General features: G+C 37.2%; 1 protein-coding gene across 11 annotated transcripts in view; it reads left to right on the top strand.

The window, feature by feature from the left end:
* Nucleotides 1-23,811, top strand: part of CACNB2 (calcium voltage-gated channel auxiliary subunit beta 2) — a 253,729-nt gene that overhangs the window by 84,409 nt on the left and 145,509 nt on the right. The window contains exon 1 of one of the 11 annotated variants that reach the window (XM_040590882.1): nucleotides 8,281-9,069. The exons of the other annotated variants lie outside the window; for them this stretch is intronic. Within the exon in view, the coding sequence (XP_040446816.1) occupies nucleotides 8,989-9,069 (81 nt within the window). The 5' untranslated portion in view covers nucleotides 8,281-8,988. Of the gene's footprint in view, nucleotides 1-8,280; nucleotides 9,070-23,811 lie in introns of those variants that run through there. 11 annotated transcript variants of the gene reach the window in all.

The following is a 23,811-nucleotide window of genomic DNA, read 5'->3' on the forward strand; positions in this document are numbered from 1 at the left end:
CCACAGGAAAATAGTTTCATCTGGTAGTGTGTTTAATAAGTATTAGTAATAAAGAAAAAGTTAAAATAAATTTTTGTTTCCCCAAGCACCTTTATGCTCTTTCATGGCTTTGCTTATGTGGTACAATGTTCTGGTTGTTTTTTATATAAGATATTGCAAATGAGTCAGGTTCTTTGTGGTTTTTTTTTCCCCATATATGTGTTTTGAAGTAACAGGTAGAGTAGTTATAAGACAAAGAACAGAAAACGAAAAAAAGAAAAAAATCAAGTAATTATGTCAGTAAGTCATAGTAAAGGGTATTGCCCAACTTTTCAAATAAATAAATGCAATGAAAAATATATATTTAACATAAATATATTTGGATGATAGGTGCATACAGAAGGGTTGGGGTAGTACGTTTCATAATTTACTCACTGTACTTTTGATTGCCTTATATAAGAATTACACAAAATTTTTCAGGCATCTAGAAAAAGTAAGTCTTTGAAAAAGTCATAGATACCAGAATTCCTATTGCTCAGCAAGGCTTAAGGAATTTTTTTTTATCAAAATATTCTTAGAAATAACATATTACCTCAGTAATCAATACTTTTTTTAACATATAGTACATTTTCTTTCACAGAAAGGCTTGATTTGGCTTACCATTGATTGTTGATTGATTCTTTTGATTATTTTTCTTTGTGATTTTGAATACAATTTAGTATGTGTCACTTACCGTGTATTAAATCTCAGTTCTTTGAGTATTTTTAGAACTTCCATTATTACTTATATGCAGTGAACCAAAATATCACTGAAATAAGACATTTACATACTCTTTAAGCTTTCCTTTGCCATGAGCATGTAATTAATTTTCTACTTATAAATATCCAATGTGAACTTTTCAGTAACCTCTAAAGCATCAGGCAGAAGCTTGTAAAAATCATAGATATTTTCTGGTTTCCATTTCTTTCAGTGAACCTCTTTTTTTTACACTTTTCTGCAATATTATGAAACCTTTATGTTCTTTGTTCTTTTTACTGCTGAATAGGACAGATGTGGAAATATGTTTGTTGTCCTACCTAGCTTAGAAACTAACTACTGGAAACAAATACTGTATGTTATTAATAGCTATTAATAGCCATAGCATTTCTTCCTGTTCTGAGAAACATAATCCCTGAGTCAGCTGCAGTATCTCAGATAATATATTTTGAAAATATGAATGATTATTATAGCCTTATGACAACTGCTGAGTAATTATTTTTAAATCAAACTTTGAGTCACCTGTATTATTTTTTTTTTGGTTTCACAGCTTTGCAGTTAGGGGCTCTTTGTAAAGCCATCCCATTTTCTTCCCTGCCTGCTGGGCTGTACTGGCACAGTGGCAGCCTTCTCACCTTGCTCCCTATCTCCTTTTATCCTGTGCGCATTGGCTCTAAAATTGAGCAACTTGGAGGTTTTCTACAACCACGATCTCTATTCTAGAAGTTTTTTTAGAATAAGGTTAGAAGTAATAAGCTGATCCTTTGAGAAACACTAGTTACAAGTGTGATTGTGGGATATGTGATTATGGGATAGGCTGTGGGGATCTGCCTAGAGCAAGGGGTCAGTCAGCCTGTTGCTGTCTTGCGTTCAGCTGTCCAAGCAGGGTGGTGGCAGCTGTGGTGGCTGGAACTGGCAGGAGGGACAGTGAGGCTGGGAGTCAGTGGAGGATGCAGGGGGAGGCTGGGAACTGGGCTGTGCAGTCACAAGTGATTTGATGGCAGGTAGCAGGTGATCACCAAGATGTAGAACTGGGAGAAGCAGCAGGAGGAGGGACTGGTGTCTAAGCTGCAGTATCTTTCTGGTATCAGTAAGCAGAAGACCGTGTGCCTCAGCCTTTTTGAGGGCCCAGCTATGCAGAGAATAACAATTACTGTTTGGCAGCCCATGTCATGGATTCCTGTGTTGTATGTATGAAGGCTCTCTAATGATCTTCATTAAGCACTGCAGACTTCTGTTACATTCATCTAATGGCTTCATGAACTTTATTGAGCAAATTTACAGCATTTCTTTCCAAGGTTATGTTGTTATTTCTGTTTTATATCTAGAGAGCAGACACGTTAATTCCAGTGTCTGCTTATTTTGAGGAGCCACACTGAGATGACTCTAGCAATGTGCATCTGCTTTAGTCACAGCTCTGCACTGAGGTCAGTTGTGGGGCAGTACCATGAAGCTTGTTGCAATCAAAATCATTCCATACATTCGTATGGTTACTTCCCTGGTGGTGCTGGTACTGGGACTTTTATTAAAACCTATAAAAAAATAAAACCAAAAATCTCTGCATTATAAACTGTTGAGATTAGGAAGTCAGTTATTTAAAAGCTGAAACACCCCCAGAATTGTGTGTATACACTGCAATGTGGTATTTAAAGACCAAGAACCACATTCTTCTTTTTCCTAAGATCACAGCTGTATTCATCACTGGATGGCTGATAGTCAGAAAAAAAAAAATAAATCAATTTTCTTGATGTGAGGCGTCACTTTGTTGCTGATGTAGGAGCTCAGTAAGTGAATGTAGGACAGGAGGAGAGAGGATAGTTTTATAAGTAAGGTGGAAATGGATTTGGTGCTTGCTTGGCTTTTGGCAAGGCTGGGCATTTTGCTTAAATGACAGATTCAGATCATTCTCTAAGTGTCATGTGTACTACCATTTGGGAATACCTGGCTTAAAACATCTCTGTGATCTCAAAATTGAAGCAATCAAGATTTATTTGCTGCTGAGTATGCAGTATGGTGGAAGTCCACAAGTGTGCTCTAAATACAGAAATTAGGACAGAATGTTACATTCTTGGAAGGATCAGACCAGAACCCTTTCAGACTAGAGTCCTCATTAACTAATGGATTTACCTGGAATTGATACTCCACCTATCAAATAAGAATAACAGTAGCATTTTCCCTCACAAGCATCTTCTGTGCTCATTAAAGATGGGAAACCTATTGGATGTTGCAGTGACAGTACAAGAAATGCAACCTCAGAAATGCGATGATACATGATGAAAATGTGCAAAATATGTCTGTCGGTTTAGGCTTATTGTTCAGCATTGTTCATCTGATGAGGGCCTTCTGTTTTCTACGAAGAGATTTGTGTCCTGTGGAATTAAATATTACATCATAGGTCCTACATATGACAGGGCTAAATTCTGGACTTTCTAGTCTTGCTAGCATCTAAATTTTCAAACTTTTATTATATTTTATTTTGTTATTTTTTTTGCAGTACGAGTTTTTAATGCATCCCATTGGCACTAAAGCAGCTGCTTTAAGTAAAATTCAGTATTTCTATTTCCCTGTGTAAAGGAATAAATTTAGTTCATTTTACTTGAGCACATCTGGCAAGCCATCAGCAGCTGCTGCTCTAAAATTCTGTGAACTGAGTTAATATTAAAAAGGAGAAGACTAAAATGCCAGCTGTTTTCCAGCTTGTTTGTATGGCACCAAGTTTATGTTTATTAGCATAGTGTATAGGGTCAGATCTGATCTAATCAGTTCTACACCAGTGACAGTAGTCTAATATACCTCTGCAAAATGTAACAAACTCTATACTTGCATCCTTTAACTTTCAGAATGGAATAAAGTCATTAATTACTCTGTGAAATATTTTCTTTTCTTTAATATGTCTAGACACGATATATTTGAAACAGAGCTGTTTCTAACAACTGCTTAACATCTCACTGAGAATCTTGTACTTTTTTAAGTGTTTCACTGCAGAAAGTTGCCATACTGCTGTAGGGATGTCTATCCAGTCATACGCTCTTTTATTTTACCTATCCAATTACAAAAATCTGAACCTCAGTGCACTTATTAGAGGCAATCATCCACAGTTTTATTTAAGCCCCAGTCATTTCAAAGTTGAGTGTATCTTTGCCAAGGAGTTCTTCTAGAGAGCACTATTGGCCTCATGCTGTGGGACATGGATGACAGCCTGGTACGTGGTGTGTGTCACAACAGCCATTTACTACACAGCATCCTGTCCATACATAAGTATGGACAGCATATATCCATACATCGTGCTTGGACTTACGGAAAAGGCATGCTGGCTTTCTGCTGTGCTGGTGGTGCTTCACTTCACATTTGTAAACTGGTATCTAAATGGGCTCAGTAACTCAGATTATTTTGTCAGGGATACATGTGTGATACATTATAACTAAAGAAACTGTAAAATTCAACTGGGAAGTAGAAATTTGTGCCATTGTAAGTGTACAGTTGTATGTTTGTGGTATTTCTGTCCGTGCAAGCATGTGACATGCAGGTGAGGAGCCAAGAAATTCATAACCTTTTAGGTTTTTTGCAGGTAATTTTGTTAAGTAGAACTGGGATTGCCTTAGTGGTAGTCTCATTTATGTTACATAACTTATTTAAGTTAGTGTTTTCTTGGATTATGTATACTGGTTTGTGCCATTTCTTCCCCTTCCCAGGATTAAAATCGAATTTGTACTCTTTAGGGCCTGCTATTGCCAGGAATCAGCTTTAGACAGGCTTTTCTCAGCCCAGTTCCTTTATCAATTGTATATTGTCCGTAGTGTGGATTCAGCAAAGATCACAAACACCACAGGTTCAAGTCTGTTTAGGGTGCCTCAGCTGTCTCTTGCTGACATCAGTTTATTAGTTTCACTCCATTGGAGTTGGGGGAATGACAGAGAATAATGACATAATAATGAAACAAGTGTTGACAGTTAATATATCTGCTTGAGTCTCATTTAGTGGAAAGCAAATTAGCTTCTGAGGTTATTTTTCTGTGTTAACTTGTTGCAGAACGGCATTGAAATCTCCTTTGCATTTATTTCTGTTCTATTCATCTGTTTTGTTCCTCCCTGAACTAATAATGTTCTTTGTGGCCTTCTTTTACTTTATTAGTTGCATGTATCTTATAATTTTATGGTCAAAGTCAGATAGAAGGAAATAATAAATTGATATCAATGTGGGAATTCTGTTATGATATTTGCCTGTGTAACATATATATCAATAAATATGCATGCATACTATAAATACCGTATATAAGAAATATTTTGTTACTATAAAAAAAAGAATGTCAGTGGCGGTTTCCTACTCTTAACAAAACCATATATAAGATAACCTATTCATCTCACAGAAGTAATTTATATTTTATCGGAGGTCTGTTGTAGTGATACTAAGAGAAAGTACAGAGATCTATAGCACGCAGTTATTCATAACATACACACTTTTGTCTTTGGTGAGGAGCACATATTAGATTAGAAATGTTTCAATAGAAATGAATGGATAAAACCCCCCATAGTCTTCATTGGTATTGAAGTCAGATTGCATGTGTATAAGTATATGCCTCTAACAGGAACAAAAGCATGAACTAAGAAGCTTTTCCTGGTTATGTGTCAGTGATGAGTGGAAGGCAGTTCCAATCCGTAAGCAGTGCTAAAGTGTTCAAGATTGACTTGTATTTTATTGCCTCCAGACAATTTGAACTCACAGGCTTTGTTCTATGGCATTTTATGCCTTTAAATCTATTGCTTGTGCATTGCCATCTGTGGCTTACGCATTTTTCAGGTTTGTTTGTTGGGTTTTTTTGAAGGGGGAGGCCTTTGTTTGGCCATCTTTAATTACACTGCTACCTCAGAGAATTTTTATTCTTTCTGCCTTTCAGTATCAGTTTCTAAAATTTATAGTTTCTTTCTCAGCACAGGGAATATTTATCTTTTCATACAGAAAATATAAAAAATCTTTTCTCTATGAAAAGATAAACCATTGTCAGTATGAAGTATTTCTCTGATTAGGACTGAACCGTAGGTATTTCCTCTGACTTGTTTCAGTCAGAAGTTGACATATTAGATGTTTGAATAAACCTTTTCCCAGTGATGCAGCAGCTTGTCCAGATGGGAAAATCATCATAGGGAAGCTGCATAAATGCTGAGCTTCTGTTTGCCATTGTGCATCTGTTAACCTGGTACATCATGAGTGACTGGTTAATGGCTTGTTGGCAGGCAATTCTGTAGTCAGCATGAACAACAATGGGGATAAAAGGTGTCTTTTTTAATTCAAGTAAAGATTAATCCAAGAACAGTTTGCCTCACTGGTGAAAATCAATGCCAGAGCTGTTCTGAGATTGAGTAAAGTTATTTTGGATGCCGTATGAGAAAACAGTTACAAGATTTTGGAGAGTCTATTTAACCCAAAAGTGCTGCATAGTTTAGGAAGATAGATACAGGTGTGCATATAACTATATGAATCTTGACATTTTCCTACATGGGTGGATTATGCAATTCATAGAAGAACGTACATGACCTTGTATTTTAATGTTCATCCTTGTAGTTTTCACTGAAACTTTCAAAATATATGTATTTCATAAATGGTCTCCTTGTTTAAAGGATGACATGAAAAGTACTACTGTAATTTGGGGATACAAATACATGTACAACTTTGAGCTTCACTGAAGTAAGCAAGTTCCACCTGCTGTTTTCTAACATTCTCTTCCCTGGAATGTGTGTTGACCTGTGATTTATAGAACCTATGTCCTGATGTAAGGCTGCCAACATGCAGTAGTACAGTGTTGCAAAATTTTGTTCTGTAATATCCAGAGTATTCTAAATCTCAGTATTTTTGAAAAGGCTAAAACTTTTTTTTTTTTCAAATATAGACAAAATTTAATAGTTGCATTCTTTGATTTATTTTTTTTTCCAGAAGTGAATTACTTTTCCTTAACTCTGGCAGGATTTCTGCCTACTAGATTATATTTAAATCTAAAGTAGAATAATGATGTTTGTCTTAAATGAAAATCTTACAGTTAAACTACCCAGTAATTCATGCTATCTCAAATAGATGGTTCTACTTCATCCACTTCCTGAGTTTTTTTAGCTGCTGATTTCCTAGATATGAATCAAGGTCTACAGATTCTTCAAGTTAAAGCTGCCAATATGTCACTAATGGATAATGTTTCAGCTCCGTTAGACTGGGTGGGCTTAGAAATAGGGGAATCCATTGAAAAACTGTGCATACAAGCCTTCATGCCAGCATATGCAAAGCGGAGTGCACCAGACTTGTTCCAGTTACCTTCAGTGTGGACTAGAAATCTGCAGAAGACTGTCATTATTTTGAAATTGGATGGTTATTTCCACTGAAAAATACATGTATTTTGCTTTTCTGTCTGTCCCAATCAGGGTAAATGGTTTCTAGAGCTTCTTTTAACAAAATAAAAAGTTTATGCTGTCATCTGGGAAAAGATCTTAATATTACTTCAATACCTGCAAACAAATTATGGACCAGCCACACGCTGAATTTGTGAAAGCATGACCTCATTGCATTTACACAAATACATTAAATAATGAGTGTAAAGTGACAGATGATGCTTGGAGCATAATCTAGGTCTGTATCGTAAGTAGATAATATTAAGTTATTATTTAGGAAGTCCTAGAAAAATGGTGTGTTGTAATGCAGACTGCATCTCTGTGTTACATTCACGGTGTCTGTCAGCTGGACTTAACTGAATGTTGCACATTTTTCATTGTTTTTTATCATCTCGCCCCCTCACTTCCTTTGTTCCATCAGTCTCCTTTTGTATTTTAATCACTGTTTTCTTCTTTTCAAGATTCAATACCACAGTTTTATGATGGCACTGTGACTTTATAATATGTCCTACTTTTTAACTTGATAGCTCATGTTTGTGTTTAAATAAATGAATATATATATATCTGAATATAGTTCAGGCAGGTCATTTTCTCATACATTTAATGATATGGTTTTGAAAAGATCCCAGCAGCAGGATTTGCAGGTGTTACCCTGGGGAAGGGTGGTACTTGTCACAAGTTCAGTGCTTAGATGCCACACAGTGATGCTTGTACTGGATCCGTATTTGAGGAGCAGCAACCAGGTATACTGAGCACTTCAGATACATAATGCCCCTCTTTGATACACCATGCTTCCTGGTGAATTCATGAGACTCCAGCAAACTGGTCCATCAGGAAATGGTTTGAAACATTCCCCTGGAACTTCATGCAACTATTAAAACCAGTATCCTTTTCCCCTTTCTCTCTTTAAAGACAGCACAGTCTAGCTCGTTTTCACTGTACTGTTTCTCTTAAAACGGACTGTTCCAAATGCTGTTATACTGTGCGGTGAAGCATAAGTATTTTGCAAATGGTACTGGCCCGCGTGCTGAGTGAGGAAGCAGAGGTCTTCCTGTATAATCCGATTTCAATCAACTCTCTCTAATCACTACTGATAGTTGCAAAATTTAGCCTGGATCTGCTCTGATAATCTAGATTGACAGGAGGTAAAAGTAAAGGGACAGAAGGGCAGAGGAACAAAGAGAAATGAGCAGGGACAGTGTTTTTCTGCTCTTGCTTCTCCTTCTGGGATGCGTGTCTGTGCTGGCAGGTGTGCTCAGTGCTGTGGCAGGGTGCTAGGACAACAGGTGCTCTCTGTGGGACTGGAGCAGCAGCTGCCACACCACAGGTGTGCTCGGCACAACAGGTACCTGTGTGACCTGTTGACATGCATTATTTATTGACATTGAGATCCTAAGCCTCTTTATTACTCAGAAGATCCTAGGGTCCTGAAATATTCAGGCACAGCAGCAGTTAAACGGTGCAGCCAGCAGCCGGGTGCCTCCGACATCCTCTGAAGGCAAGTGGCTTCCAGTGTTGGGCTTCATTCTCCTGCAAGCTTGGTGCTTGGGTGGAAGCTCCGTGGGTAACTGGGCTCTGCATTTTCCCAGCGGAAGGGTGAAGTGTCTGTGAGAGTGGGTCCTTTTGACTTTCGGTTTTAACTTGCCCAAGAGAAAAGCCAACTCTGGATTTCATGGATATACAGAAATACAGGCAACTGCTACTGAAGACAGATATTTTGCAAAGATTTGTCTCTGTTTGACTGGAGTGTACATCAGGAAGAAAAATGACTTTTTTTATTGTTACCTGACCACATGCTCAGTGTGCCTGTGTCAGCCAGGCTAAGGGACTGCACACCCTAGGGTAATAGAGGCACCTGGACTACCCCTCCATCTGACTTTCCATGCTGGTGGGGCTGTTATTGGTCATCTCAGCATTGCATGTTGCCATGCTAAAAACACCCAAGGCTAAAAATGTGTCCTGGGTAAGTATAAAAGGATGAACAAAGTTTATATCAATATGCATTTTTTCAGATACATGTGAATATGCTTCTCTATTTGTATATGTAGAAGTATAAACTTACATAGACTGAGGTGTAAGGTAGATGAAAAAATTGGAAGTGTTTAAATGCCATAATTATATTTTTTTTTCTAAGAATTAAGAAAAATAAAAAATCTGTTCACTGGTACACTGGTATTTTGAAGGAACTGTATTTGGAAATACTAAAATTATAGACTTCCACGTTGGTTTTGATACATAATTTTCACCAATACTGGTAAAGGGTTTGTGCTCCATACTTTTTAAATTGACTGCAAAACTGGTGTAGCTTTCAGGGTGCAGAATAAAGGCCTTAAGTATAAGGTTTAAAGATCTAAAGAGGATTAATTATTTTAAGTTTTGATTATATTCTAATTTCTGGATTTATATATTTCAAGGATTTGTGACTGTAGGTATTCTTGTGTGTAGTATAATCCACATCTTCAAACCTTATTGAAAAAGACCCAGTAACTGTTTCAGTACTTTGTAATAAGTTTTAACACACAGTGGGATGAGGGAGTCTGTGTTCAGTGTCTTTTCTGTTGACTTTTTTCTTTTTTCTAAGAAAATACATTGCTGTGTTGTCCTTATACATTATTTCTGTGTCAGAAACTAGGATTCCCTGTTGGGGAATAAGGTAAGCCATGAAATATAATTCCAGAGTAAGTAACATTGCCCTTTCCTGACCCCCATCATGTATGATTATATAACACTGCTAGTGCACAGCCTGCTTTACCAAGCGAGCAGAATATCATCAAACCCCAGTTCCACGCAGAAACTTGGGCATGCTGGTGACTGCTCAGTAGATAGCTTTAGGGCTTCCTCAGTGACCTCCCTGAGCCCCAGATCTTGCCCCAACAGTGCTGCCTGTAATTTCATTACATTTTCTACAGTACTGGGGTTGTTTGGGAATAAGGGATGTGAGGACACAGATACCTTCCCTTCCCTGTGACTGGTCAGTGATTAACAGCTATGAACAAGTGTTGGTTCAGATCACTTAGAAATTTATGTGTGCCCATGAAGCAGGTTGTGTTAGTATATAGTTGAAGTTGATAAATGCTTGTATCCCCCAACTTAGGTACTGGGGGATAAACTGCTCGCATACACAGTGTGTCTTCCTGGAGGTAGAAATCTTGTATGTTTGCGGCTGTGATTGTCTACAGGTTTAGGTATTTAAAATAGCTGTTTCTGGTGATTATGTTGGAGAATGCCAAGGTACTGACTCTTACCCATAATTTTGCATTGTGGAGTAATCACCAAGAATAAAAAAAAAAAGACCTCTCTCCCCCTCCATACTTTCACTACCAGCTTGCAAATGAAAGGAAATAGATATATGATGTCATGAAAATAGTAAATGTTAATAATTTCAATTGAATGATTGGTACAGAGTTCTATCATGTCATAGCCCTATGTTGCAGACATTAATGACCTTTAATTGTTTCACTAAACCCATAGTTGCACATGTGAAATGTATAAACTATAACCTGATTTGAAAATTCGAGTGCAAAAATGGCAATTTACAGGATTGCAATTGCATGCTATATAAAGAAACAGATGCAGCATCCAAACAACTGTAGCTTTTGGGATTACTTCTACTTTATGTAACCTTTCCCCCCTTCAAAAATAAATAAATAAATAAACCTGCAAAAGAGATTTGTAAGGATTTCTGACTTAATTTTGAACTAAGTATATTCTGTTAGTAGTTGATGGTTATGACTAGATATCTGTTTGAGACACAGAGAGCAAAAGGAACACATTCATAGTTCTATAAAAAAATGGAGATAGGTTTATGTAATTCTTGCATTCACCTCTTTGGTTTTCTGGAAGGGTGGGGAGGGGGTGTTTAATCACTTAATCACTCTTTGGCAATGTAATATTAACATTATTCACTGCTAAGTGATGGAAGGTATGATTTCCTTAGTAAATACAAAGATAATTTTGTGCCTAGTATTTTAACTTTAAAAATAATAATATCAGAATAGCTATTGCACTGAGTATGTTTAAAGCAAGTAATGAGAATTTTTCAGAACACAAAAGTGATTATTTTTTTGTGTGTGTGCTCTAATGTTTTGAAAACCCAACATAACCTGCAATGAAGTACAAAGGCACCTTACAGGATCAGATACCTGCTCAAAGTATCACTTGGTTTAAATCCCAACAAGTGGAGATTATCTTGAACTCCCTGAAGATCTACTATTTAACTCTGGAAGTTTTATCTGTCTGGTAATTTGATCTTGACCTTTGTGCAAACTCAGTGAAAATATGAGGTCCAAGTCTGAATCACAAGGATGAGTGCAAAAAAAAAAATAAATAAATTGGCTACAATATAGCAAAGCACTCAACATCTGCTGAAATTTCTCATGTGCTTAGAACTGAAGACTGTGGTCAACCACTTTGCTGAATCAGTGTGTTTGCTAATTTTATTTTTCTGTAATTAAAGTCGGTATTTGATCCTTGTGTCTTTAGCATACAAGTTCCTAAGGACAGAAACCACGCCATGCTGGTGTATCTTTGTACGAAAGACTGCTACCTGCATATTTTGTATTTCCCCTTTAAGGTGTACCTGGGTGCCTTCCCCTGTGAAAAAACCCTGCTACAGTATTTAAAACCTAGGCAGCTTCTGGGACATTTGCCAACATTTTGCACCACTGTGTCTGACAGACCCCTGGCTGCTGCAAAGATCCTCACCTCAGAAATAGAAAGGCTGAGAAATTAATTTCTCATGTCTTTAAAGACCTGAGGAATCAACAACTTAGTGGATTGTTTCTTCCCTAAAAGCTCTGTAGATCCTTTTTGATAGATCTGCATGGCTTTAATACAGGCTCGGGGGTTTCCAGACATGTGAATTAAAGCCTTGGTTTTCTGCATGCAGTCTTGAGGAGTGTTGGCCACTTAGGCACAAGATGTGTGGCTTTTTAAGTTCAATAAATGGCCATGGGGGAGCTGCAGTGACTTTAGTTTTAAATAACTTAGAGAATATTTTCACTTATCTCTCTAAAGGCTGTTGGTGCTGCCACATGTGAATCTTCCTGAAAGTTACTGGGAAGAACTAAGGCCGACCTAGACAACTTGAATGTAAAATCTGTTTATCATCTAATGCCTTGCTTTTTTTTAATATTTGATTTGCAAAATGCACCCATTTAATTATCCCTAATGGAATATTTTTTTAAAAAAATTGACTCCTATGTACATGAATTGAATTTTTATTTCCTATAGAAGCAAATTTATTGTTTGTTACTTTATGTAGATAGAAGCAATCCTGTCCTTGAGCTCTGGGAAAACTGCAGGTAGGACCTACACCTGTGAAAAAGCCAGGAGATTACAATAAATGCAGCTATGGGACATGGTGGGGGTTTGTAAACTGTGTTTTTTACCTAAGCAGCAAATTATGGTGAGATTTGAGCTTAAAGGAACTTCCAAATTTGAAATATGAAAGTACCATAGGATCTTCAAAATAGTGCTTTATGCCTATTAATGAAAGATTTTTTTTCCCTATATTTCCTGTAAACTGTTTAGCCAGTCTGTTATACTCGTATATTACAGGAGTGAACACTTTTTAAGTATTCTGTGAAAGACATTTAATTTTGTACCTGATGTAATCAGCATGACCTTACAGAGTTCGAGATATTTTCCTATCCAGACATCCACTGCCCTTTGGAGCTGTACAAACCCTGCTGGAGGGCTGCAAACCTTGACTCCACGCCAAGGCAACCTACTGAATAGAAAGGTCATTGAGCCACAGTTACCCAAAAATAATTCTAGCTCTTTAGCTGAAAGGCTTGGAGCCTTCTGCTCTGCTCTGTTCTCAGGATATGTAGATTGTGGTACCCACTACAAAAAAAGAACAAAGTCTCTGTGCCGCTTTGGTAGAGTAACTCTTCTTCCCTGAAAAGACAAGTTTGGGTGGGAAGGAAATTTGCTGCATTGCTATTACCATAAGTAGGATGCTTAAGAGTGCATACACAGTATGTTTCTGCCTTTATTAATATTTAAATTGAGTCGTCATTGCTGGTATTCAAGAAAGAAATCTTCTTGACTGCAAAGTATCCATTATCTCTGTCCTCTTACTTATTAACGCTCTTTGTCACACACCTGGTATCACTCAAATTCCAAAGAGTGGAATTTACAGAGGAGGAAGACTGACTTTTATGTAATTAACTAAATTACAATTCCTGGTAAATTCCCTGAGCTAATAAAAAGGTCTGATATTTATATCTCACTTTATTACTTAAGAAGTTACATGGTGGCACACATAGTGTTATAGTGGTACAGAAAGCAAGGAATGAAAGAAGAAAAATGGGATGTAAATAGTGAAATATGCTTGTTCCAGCTCAGAATGTTTCAAGAAAGGATGTGATATCTGTGGAAAATGTAAAGAATAGTTCAGTTGTATTTATTTGGAAATTCTTGAAATATGGAGTAACTTGAAAAAAAATGGAGGATTAAATGGTGAAAGAGAAAAGGAGAGAAGATAAAATTATAAGGGAGAAAAGGGAGATAAAGGGAAAGACAAACTAGAGCTTTGAATCTTAAGAGATGTGATAGTATTGGAAAGGAAGGATTAAACAAATGCAGAAACACCAAGAGGATGGTGTGGTTACATTGAGTTCTATTTTTGTGTCTGCATTTGGGGTCAACCTGAAAATAGGAAATTAAACAAGTAATTTGAAGAATAGACAGTGGAAAAAGCTTCAAAATAATTGGAAAATTATCTGAGCATGGGTTTACCCTGAAATATTGACGATAATGATAATACAAATGAAATTCACTGTGTTTCTAACAGAGAGGACGAAAGGTCCCCTCGGATGAGTTCTTTTTGTTTCAGGTTCTCAGGGTATGTGGATGAGAGGAAAGCTTAGATAGAAGCACTTGCTATTTACAGGCATGCTATTACTCTGGTTTGGATTAGTATCGATCTTGTGAAGAGACTGTGAAAGTGGATTTAGTCAGGAAATACTAAAGATGGAAATGTCACCTACCTGTGGAACAATAATAAAGATATTGTACATTTTATAGGGTTTTTTTAAGATGTTATAGAAAGAGGGTAGACAAGGATCTGATGGAAGGTATAAGTTGAGAACTGCTGACTGCGGCAGTATCCCTGTGGGCTTAAAGATGCATCCATGCAGTAATGGGAGTAGTCTATGGCACAAGAAACAATTGATTACGCAACCCTGGTTTGCATGGAGGACTTCATCCTTCGATAAATCATGGCTTGTGACATTTAAAGACCGACATAGCTGAAACAGCTGTAGATATTTTGGGCTGAAACACACCATTATTGGCAAAAATCCCCATAACCAACCAACAAAACAAAAAGAAAAAAATCTCATGTTTGTTATATTTCTTTTCAGTAAATCAACAGGATGCTGTTTTGATTCTGTCGTGGCATAAGTGATGTGTTAATGTGATACTCCTTCTGTCCAGTAATCATGGACTGAAATGACAGTGCCATTTGCTTTCCTTCTGGTTGTTATCAAGTCCTCAGTTTCTATTGCAGAGAGCTCTGAGCATTCTTTGGTGATAGAGCAAGCTTCCTCAGTGAAGTTCTGATGAGGACTTTGGCTCTCTCCACTGGCAGCCCAGTTTTTTTCCTGTTAATAGAGGCAGGCCTGGGTTGCCTCCATCCTTCAGAGGCAAACCTGTGGGAAAGCCCCTGCAGCTGCCAGATTGTCTTCCTTTGCTTGCACAGGACTCAAGTGGTGTGCTACAGAAAGTTCAGGGGATTCAAAGCACCAGGAAACAAAAGGCAAAAAGTTTAATTACATATTATCCTCTCCTCTGGTTTTTCTTGTCCTTATTTATCAGTGTAATTCCCACTGATTTGGGTTTGAGATACATGCATAATCCAATCAGCAAAAAGGACATCAGGGCATGCAGAAGTTAAAAGTATTCTGCTGTAAGCTAGAGGTCTTCCTTCCCTTGAAATTTCTGAAGGTTTTCCCTTGAACCAGGGAACCAGGATTCTGCCCACATCCTTAGAGCAGCTGGGCTGTACCAGCAAACAGAGTTGCACTGATGGCAGTTTCTGTAGGCAGTAGTAGCCTGCATATGCAAGGTATCAGTCTGCTGGTACTGGGAGGCTGGGCTGGATCTGGGTGATAACCCCTGTTGATAACACTGCTTGACTCAGGCAGATTACTTGATCTTTAACATTAAGCAGTCATATTTGAACAAACATTCCAAATTGGAACCTATAATTAATTTTAGCACTTCATCTTTATGTGCAGTGTGCTGAGTTCATTAACTACCAGGCAGCAATTTTAAAGAAGCTGGAGGATAATTCATGTTAAAGGTAGAAAGTTGTTGACTGGCTTCATACTGTAATGAGAAGTTCACTTTCCTATGGTGTTTTTTCTTAATAGTGTGTAGTAGCATACATAAGCCTTTACCACAGATGCCTAATTGCTACTTCTAATCTCTACAGACTTTTGTATCCATGCACATGTAACAGGGAAGGTAAGAGGAATGAGGTTTCCCCTTCTTAAGATGTAAACTTTAGGGGTTTTTTCCACTATCAAGAGTTAATAAAAAGGCAGAAGTTACCAGTTGACCCAGTCACAATCGATTTGAGCTGCCTTGAACTGTCTTGACGAAGAGAAATTTTTAGAGACCTTCAGTTTATTCTGGGATAGAGGAGAGTGTAGGAAAAAATACAAACCTGACTTTGAAGGTAATGTTGTCTGAGGTAAACTAGAAGGTGAAATTACAGAAGAATCTGGGAATGAAAGGAAATTATGCTTGTTTTTCACAGTAATGTTTGTACTGGCCTTTGACATTTTCATCTGGATACAGGAATACCAGTCGTATATTTCGATGGGTTAGTTATTACTGCTGTTATTTCCCTTTTTCTTTTCTAAGTTTTTTTGCCACTACTGAAATTGAAGAAGCTGGCGATATAAATCTGTGATGTGATTTTCCTGTATTTGAATTGCAAAGATTAAAGCTGACTGAGGTTGCCATTTATGACAAATTGCCAGATATATCTTGCATTTCTAGAGGCATAAATGGGCCCAGAGTGTATAAAGTGTAAATGGTTTATTTTTCTAGTGATGCATGACAAATTTAAACATGTAACTGCATAAGCATTTATGAGTTCTTTACTCAAATCATCAGTGCATTAATGGGAGAATTATTCAAAAAATACAGTAGCCAAGGGAAATAGAAAGGGAGAAAAAAGATCAGCTGGTGGACTGAGACCATACATAGGAAGACTCTGTAAAACCTAAGAATGATGGGGAATTTTTAACCTTTTCATGTTTGATTAATGTTCTAGATGATACAGAAAAGTTGTGTCGAACATAGTAGCTCTGTAGGTTAAGGCTGTATAATTTTCTGTTTGGATTCATCTTGCTCCCTTTTAAAAATACTTGTGCTCCTCACAGTTACTCAATTTCAGCTGGAGATCTGCTTGTGTATAGATTTTGTAATGTCCTGCAGTTATTGTGTACTATTGTTGTACTGTCCTTCAAGTAATGTGTAATGCTGAACAAAAATTATGCGTACAGTAAGAAAGGCTCATCAGAAATATTGAATAAATGTGTCCGTATTTTAGTCAATAAGCTTTGGATACAGTTGATCAGAATTTCATGGAAATTTAGTAGTTATATGCTCAAACTGGTCTGTTTATACTCATTCATAAGAAAATATTTGTGTCTAGCCATTAAGTATTTTATACCAAGTTCTTAAGGGCTACTGATTACACTGAAAGCCTTCCTAAGTTCCATATGCATTAGGTAGCCTGTTCTTGAAGGAAGCCAAGAACAGGATTTCCCATGTGGAAATTAGTTTTGGGTATTTAGAGTCAACCTGAATGTAGTACTCTGCAGAAAACTAAACTAAGTTAAGTATGCATTTTTATTATTTATTGTCGTAGATAGAACTATGCTAAAAATTACCACAATAAAAAAAAAGCAACAGTTACTATACTCTCTCTGAATGATCATCAAGAATATACTTACCTAGTTACTAGGAAGTGTTATTTGTTGCTTCTTGAGGTGTAAGACATGTTCTATAGAGCGAAAACAGCACAATCACTTGTTAACACAGAATATAACAGTTAATTACTAGACTAGATAAATTTGTACAATGATATGCAAAGGTATATCAAACAGAAAAAAATAGATGTACAAATAACATGTGAAGAATTTACATATGTGGAAGCATATTATGTTCCCAAGAAATGCACTGGCAATAAACATTTCTCTCTTCCATTGTATGTGATTTCTAAATGCTTTTAATCACAAGTGAAAATATTATGGTAATGAAAGAAGAAATTCAAAAGACATTAGGGATTCAAAATAATTCGCCCTGAAAAAACAGCAAAGAAGAAAATACAGCTGTAAAAGCTTTAGGTTTCAAGAACTGAAAAATCCAGACCTGTGCCTAGAGCCTGTCAGTGATGCCTTCTCAGCAGAGGCCTAAGGGATTGCCTTTAGGTCTGACTCCCTGCTGTCTCTGCTTCTTAATTTCCTTTGCGTCATTTTTGCATCAGTAAATAAGTATATGGCTACTATGATAGATTCAGTTCTATTGGATACATACAGCATATTGAATTTGTGCCCCGTTTCCAGGACAAATGCTGTTTGCTCATTGCAGCGTGTCCTGGCCACTCTTCAGGACACATTCCACTCTGTGAGATTTCTGCCACATTGTAGAACCTGTTTCTTGAATGCAAAATATTCTTAACCAACTCTGGGAAAAATTTATTAAGTAAATTGAATTTGGTAGGCTTCAACAGGAACTTTGATCGTTACTGTAATAACACCTTGTTATATTCAGAATTTTTAGAAAATAATAGGAGGTGCTTTGCAAGTAACACCTCAGTGTTTGCATATTCAACATTCCAAACCAGCACCATATTCTTCAGGTGTGAATTCCTTTATTGCAGGGCTCATCTGTGTTAAACACTTGCAGGTTTAGGGCTTTTTCTTCCACTGGAAGACTTGCTTCCTATTTGAAATCTGCCCTGTGGCAAAGACTGAATTGCATTTTTTTAATATGGTTTCCCTTGAGTCTTCCAGTCATTTTGAGGTTTTACTGTCAGATTTCCCTCTATATGTACCCTGTGTTGAATAAAGAATTCATATGCACCATAGGAGACAATAATCAAAAGAGAAGGTCATGAAAGACATAAAGCACTGTTTAGTACACTAGGTACTCTTACTCTGAATAAGAAGAATATTTTCAAATAATATTAAATGTTACTTCTTGAAATAAGACTAGTTAACAATTTGAGAGAGATGCATTTAAGGAACACAATCTCATCCAAGACTAAGAGAGGATGCTGTTATTAAAAAAAAGGGTGTGTAGCTGTGTTGGGTCCTTTGAGTGCACTAATACGCAATATATTATTTTACAGACTTTTTGTTTTATTGCTGAACTTCTCAGTGTGGTTTCCTGCTGTTAAACTATAAGTGTCAGAAGTTTTAGCTTACTCTTTCTTTGGCTAACAAGGGCCATTCACTACTAAGGGACATTCAGTTGTCCTTCAAGTTCATCCCTAAAGATGCAAGAATGTCTAAAGGCATCAGGAAAACCAGAACGAAATCCCAAAAGCACAAAAGGAACAGGGAAATCAAAGCAACGTTATCTCAGCTGTTGATACCTACCTCTTAATTTATTTCTTATTAGAAGGCAGGTCAGAAAAACTGCTTCATCTTTATAAACCATCATCTCGTTCCAGTCCTAGAGCTGTTCCTGCCTATTGGTGAAAATGGAACGTTACTGGTATGCCTTGGCATAATTCTGGCCTTCGTTAGTTGTCAGAAATTAGAGTGCCAGTTGATGCACTCTGCTTTAATGCAGACAGATGAATATGCAGCAGAAGCACCACGATACAACCCCCAGGTTCAAGAACTTGTCGCTTCTTCTCATGAAAAGCTTGTTTTACAGACTCGGTAGTTGGTCATATACCATGACATTTCTCACAGACCAGACAAGTAACTTTTTGGTTCTGATCTCTTTCTCTTAGGAAAGAGTGCACTTTTTTCTAACTTTTACTATACTTTTTATTGTAAGGAAATTGAGGTTTTATTTAATGACCTAGTCTCTTTCTGAACAGTGATAAAACAGGACTGTGTAGTACTTGGTGTGCGTAAATGCGTGGAATACCATACTTGGAAGGCATGAATACACAGTGATAATCTTTGGAGGCATTATTAATAGAGAATAAAGCTAACGAGGCAAAATATAACTATAGAACATTCATTCATTTCCTCTTAAAATAACATATTTTCAGGACCAGATTTTTGTAGAGGAAGAAGAAATATAATCACCCTTTGCCAGTTAAAGCAGCTTTGCAATTCAGCAACTGATAAATTGTATTCTTTTGGGAAAAATACAAAACATATAATTTTTGTAAATTATGTAAAAAATTTGTAAAAAATGAAAATATATTTTCAACTGTTAAAAACTACTAATGTGATATTAATGTAGTATTAATATAATACTAATGTATATAATTAGTTTCACTTAGGTAGTTTTCATTTTAAGGGTTATGACAAATTCTTGGGTCATTTAATTGTAAAATGTTTCTTGATATATCATGGAGACTTGTGTTAGATTTTTCCCATTGTAAACAGAAATTAAACAAGCTGTATGCTAGCTGTTTCAACGCTGACAACTGGGCTCTGCAAGGTCACTTACAAAAGCTCATAAACTTAATTGAGTTCTTCTATGAGCTTTGACATAAAGAATAAGTTGAAAAGTGTTGGATAGCCAGAAATTTCAAAGTGTTCCCAGTGCTACAGCCAACAACGTGGCAGGAGAGGGGACAGGGCAGAATGGAGTGGTGTTCTTTAGTTCCTGGCAAAATGACACAAAAATGGAGCAAAATCTTTTAAGTGACTTTCCAACTTTCTTCTGAACAAACTGTACTCTTCAAGTATAATTTCAAGTGTTGTCAGCTCTGTCACATGCTTAATGATATCATATAAGGGTAAGAAATTATCTCTGAATGTTTGATTGAAGTCAGTAAATCTACCCTGATGTAACCTCTGCGTGCTGTGTAACTGTGCAAGGGCAATGCTAGGTATAATTATGCTGTAATTCTGATAAGTAAGATAACATCAGTCACACATCTTTCTACACTGTCACCAGAGCTGGCATTTCAGTCTTTTTACCTGTGTTATGGATGGCTGGGAATGTGGGCTGCACAGGAATGCATGTGTTACTGGGTCTTTCTCCATCAGATGATCTCACGTGATCAGTCAGTCACCACTGTATGCTGTTGGACTGGCAGTCTTTTCAAATAAATAAAACCAAAGTCCCACCTTTCCAGAACCCATGGGAAATATAATTTATATCAGCAATTCCAGCAATCCAGCAATCTAGTAGCACCCCTTGGGCTGCAGTCCCTGTGTCTGTCACCCAAGTAGGGTGGCCAGGCTGTGCTGGTCTGCAGGATATGGAAGGAAACCCAAGTGGACTGTTCAGCCGGTGTGCGTGACTGGAGGGAGGTTGGTGTGAGGAGGGGGGATATTTCTCTGTCTGAAGCAAATCCAGTCCCCATGCCTACCAGCATGGCTGTTCTACTCAGCACCATGAGTTCTAAGCTGTCCGTGGGAGGACCTGACCTACAGGTCTGGGGCTGCTTGATAAGCACCCTCAAAGACCATCAGTCACTGCATCAATCTGACAACCCTGATTTTCCCTTCTCTTCTCCCCAGGTCTTCTCCTTTCCCACCCTCATTCTGACCCAGATAAACAACCCTCCCTTAATCACTGTTTTTTTTCCCAATACTTCCCAACTTTGGTACGTCTGACAGTGTTGCCCAGGTAATATGGCCTTACACCACCGCACTGATGGGGCTATCTGCGCACTGTTTTACATGCATGACCAGTTCAGTGGTCACAGAGAAAGTTTCACATATTGATGGGTAAATGAGGCACTGGTACCTTTCTAAATCTGAACTGCTAGTGGGAAAACAACTTGCTAAGTGATCAGATCCAAGTAAGCATGTGGGTTTTAATTTGAACTATTTTTATGGGTGATTCAAACACTTGAAGAAGTGGCTTTGCAATTGCAGCCTTTCCTGTAAATTTCCCTTAATGTCCTGGTGGCTTGGAGAGAGATTATTTTAAGAGACATTTTGTAGGTGACCTCTTCCAAGGGACAAAGTATCTGGATTGTTTTCAAAGTACTTTCCTTTGAAATCATGTTTGTAACTAAAATAAATTCTGAAAATGTGCACATGTCCTCCTTTAAAAAATATTAAATAAATCAATTATGTTGAAATCCAAAACCCAGTTGGTCTAAACTATTAAACTAGAGTAATTTTTGCATATTCACAAGTTAAACACTGCTAGACTACCTCATGATAGTGAATTAAGGACTTCTTTTCACTTGCAGCCAATGCTTTTAACTACTGTCTTGTATCTTTTTCTGTAGATTTATTGTTGCTAAGGGAAATACTTTGAATCCTATGAGAAATGTGGTATGTTCCCACACTAATGGAAACTACTGTATTTTTGTAGTATACAGTTTTCAAGGAACTCCTCATGCTGCCAGTTACGTCATGAGTAATGAATGCATTGGCTCTGATATCTGGTGTTCTCCTAGTGACGGCGTAAACTCTGTTGTAAATATTGCATTTTTAAGGAAAAGGAATGAAAAACCTCTTTAGCAATAACTCAGGCATTCCAGATTAGTTAATTATAATGTTGTGTGATTATCTTTGATCTCAGGCTCTTCTTAAAGTACTCATAGCTGATTTATTCTTGATATATTGTAATGTGCTAGTGTCTTACTGGTGGGTTTTAGCAGTGTGGTTTTATAACTGTTGGATAGTTAGGTTAACCATTGTATTGTTGCTACAATTGAATGGTATTACAGTTCTAAATCTGCATAGAAAATTGAACTACTGAAGGTTCAAGGCCAAATCTTATTATAGAGTGAAAAAGAGGGAAGTTAACTTTCTGCAGTTATTTCAGGTGTAATTTACATAGGAGAAGATAAATTTTAACAATGGTAATAATGTGAAACATATTTGGAAACAAAGGGTAAAATATCTCTGAAGTATGTTATGTTTTGGTGCCCATCAATCATTAATAAGAGACCTAATGGCACTGTTAAAATTGTAGTTTAGGTTGAAAGTGTTAAGACTTGCCAAACTGTGTATTTAGTAAAAATCTGTAGATAAGTCCTCATGTCTAGACAGCTAAAACTGCTTTAGTGTTTCTCACTGAAATCAGGGTCTTTTAAAACCAGACTTATGGGCATCTGCCCATAATTAACTACTTAATGCATGCATTCTCGTAGGATTTTTCTTCTATGAGTGTGCCTGACTGAAAGGAGGAGGTTGAGGAAAAACCATTGTGCTTTCTAAATGAGTGATTTCTATTATTTCTGATACCTGTGAATTTGTATCAAGCTAACACAAAAATTAGCCTAGTTATATATGTTCACATCTTGTGTGGCTATAATGTGCAGGATGACCGAGAATGTAAAGTCCACAGAGAAAAGATTCCTCCCTAAAGATGCCAAGTGTGCATTGTAGAGGAAAGGGAGAGTTTTATACCTCGCTGACGCAAAGGTCTGTTTACTAACAGGTAAGCGTGTGACTCCAAATGTAATGTTTATGGACATAACAGAGACTTTCATCTGCTCTTTGTATGGGGACAAACTTGGTTCCCATTCAAGAGAGTGGTCGGGCTCTTCTCTATTTGAGGCAGAAGGAAAGGAGTTTAAGGCAAAAATAAAAAACCTGTTGAAAATCTGAAAAAGGAGACTGCCCATGAAAGCAAAGACATTTCAGCCAGAGGGTAAAGGACATTCAGGAATGCAATTTTATCTTAAACTGGCTTGAGCTAACTGCCAGCATCTGTGGTGGGCCATTTCTCGTACAAGGATTAGGGCCCGTTTATGAGCTGGGGCCTTACAAAGCCATCAGATGCATTCCAGCTCTCTTCTGCATCATCCAGCATAGTCAGAAAAGAATTCAAGGAGAATAGAAAGTGTTTAGAGTCTTAACTTTTTAGGACTTAACTTTTAAGACTCGGAAAGACAACAAGACCTTGATCTGATCCCACACTCTTTGAGACAGTGAATGATTCCCATTATAAATTAGTTTAAGGTGAGGGGGGAGGGGAAAGGTATTCCAAAGGTCTGAACTTTTCCACCTTAACTGCCTATTGAGCTGCAGCTGCTTGGGTTACAGTAGTAAAGTAAATGAAGTCCTTTTGTTGGAGTCAAAACCAACCTATCAATCTGTCTTTCTAGCAGGAAACCACCTAGAAAGGAGAAAGGACTGTAGAGTGAAAAGACAAAAAATAAAGTTGAATTACAAAGTAATTATTAATAGGAAATGTATCTAGTAATTAAAAAAAATTACACTATTTACTGGCTCTTTTAAGGCCGTTATCAATTTCTGCTTGTCTCAATGTAGAATCTAATATGTAGCTACTGGAAACAATTTACTTAAATAATGCATTCAGTAAAGATTTACTGTAAATTAGACAGGTGTAATACTTTGTGATCAAAGTCTGCAAGTTGTTTACGGTAATTCGTGATGCCTTTGCAATTCTATGCTTAGGGTTATTTATTTTATTCTTCCATTAATATATTTTTAATTATCTAATATGAGAGTAAGTGGATCTTTTGCACAAAGTGTAACAACTGCAACTTCACCCAGAGCCTCCTCTAAGGGCTCAGTTCCCATTTTCCAAGTTATTCACGGCACTTTCATCC

The sequence above is a fragment of the Falco naumanni genome, chromosome 4 (genome assembly GCF_017639655.2).
Source record: "Falco naumanni isolate bFalNau1 chromosome 4, bFalNau1.pat, whole genome shotgun sequence".
NCBI lineage: Eukaryota > Metazoa > Chordata > Aves > Falconiformes > Falconidae > Falco > Falco naumanni.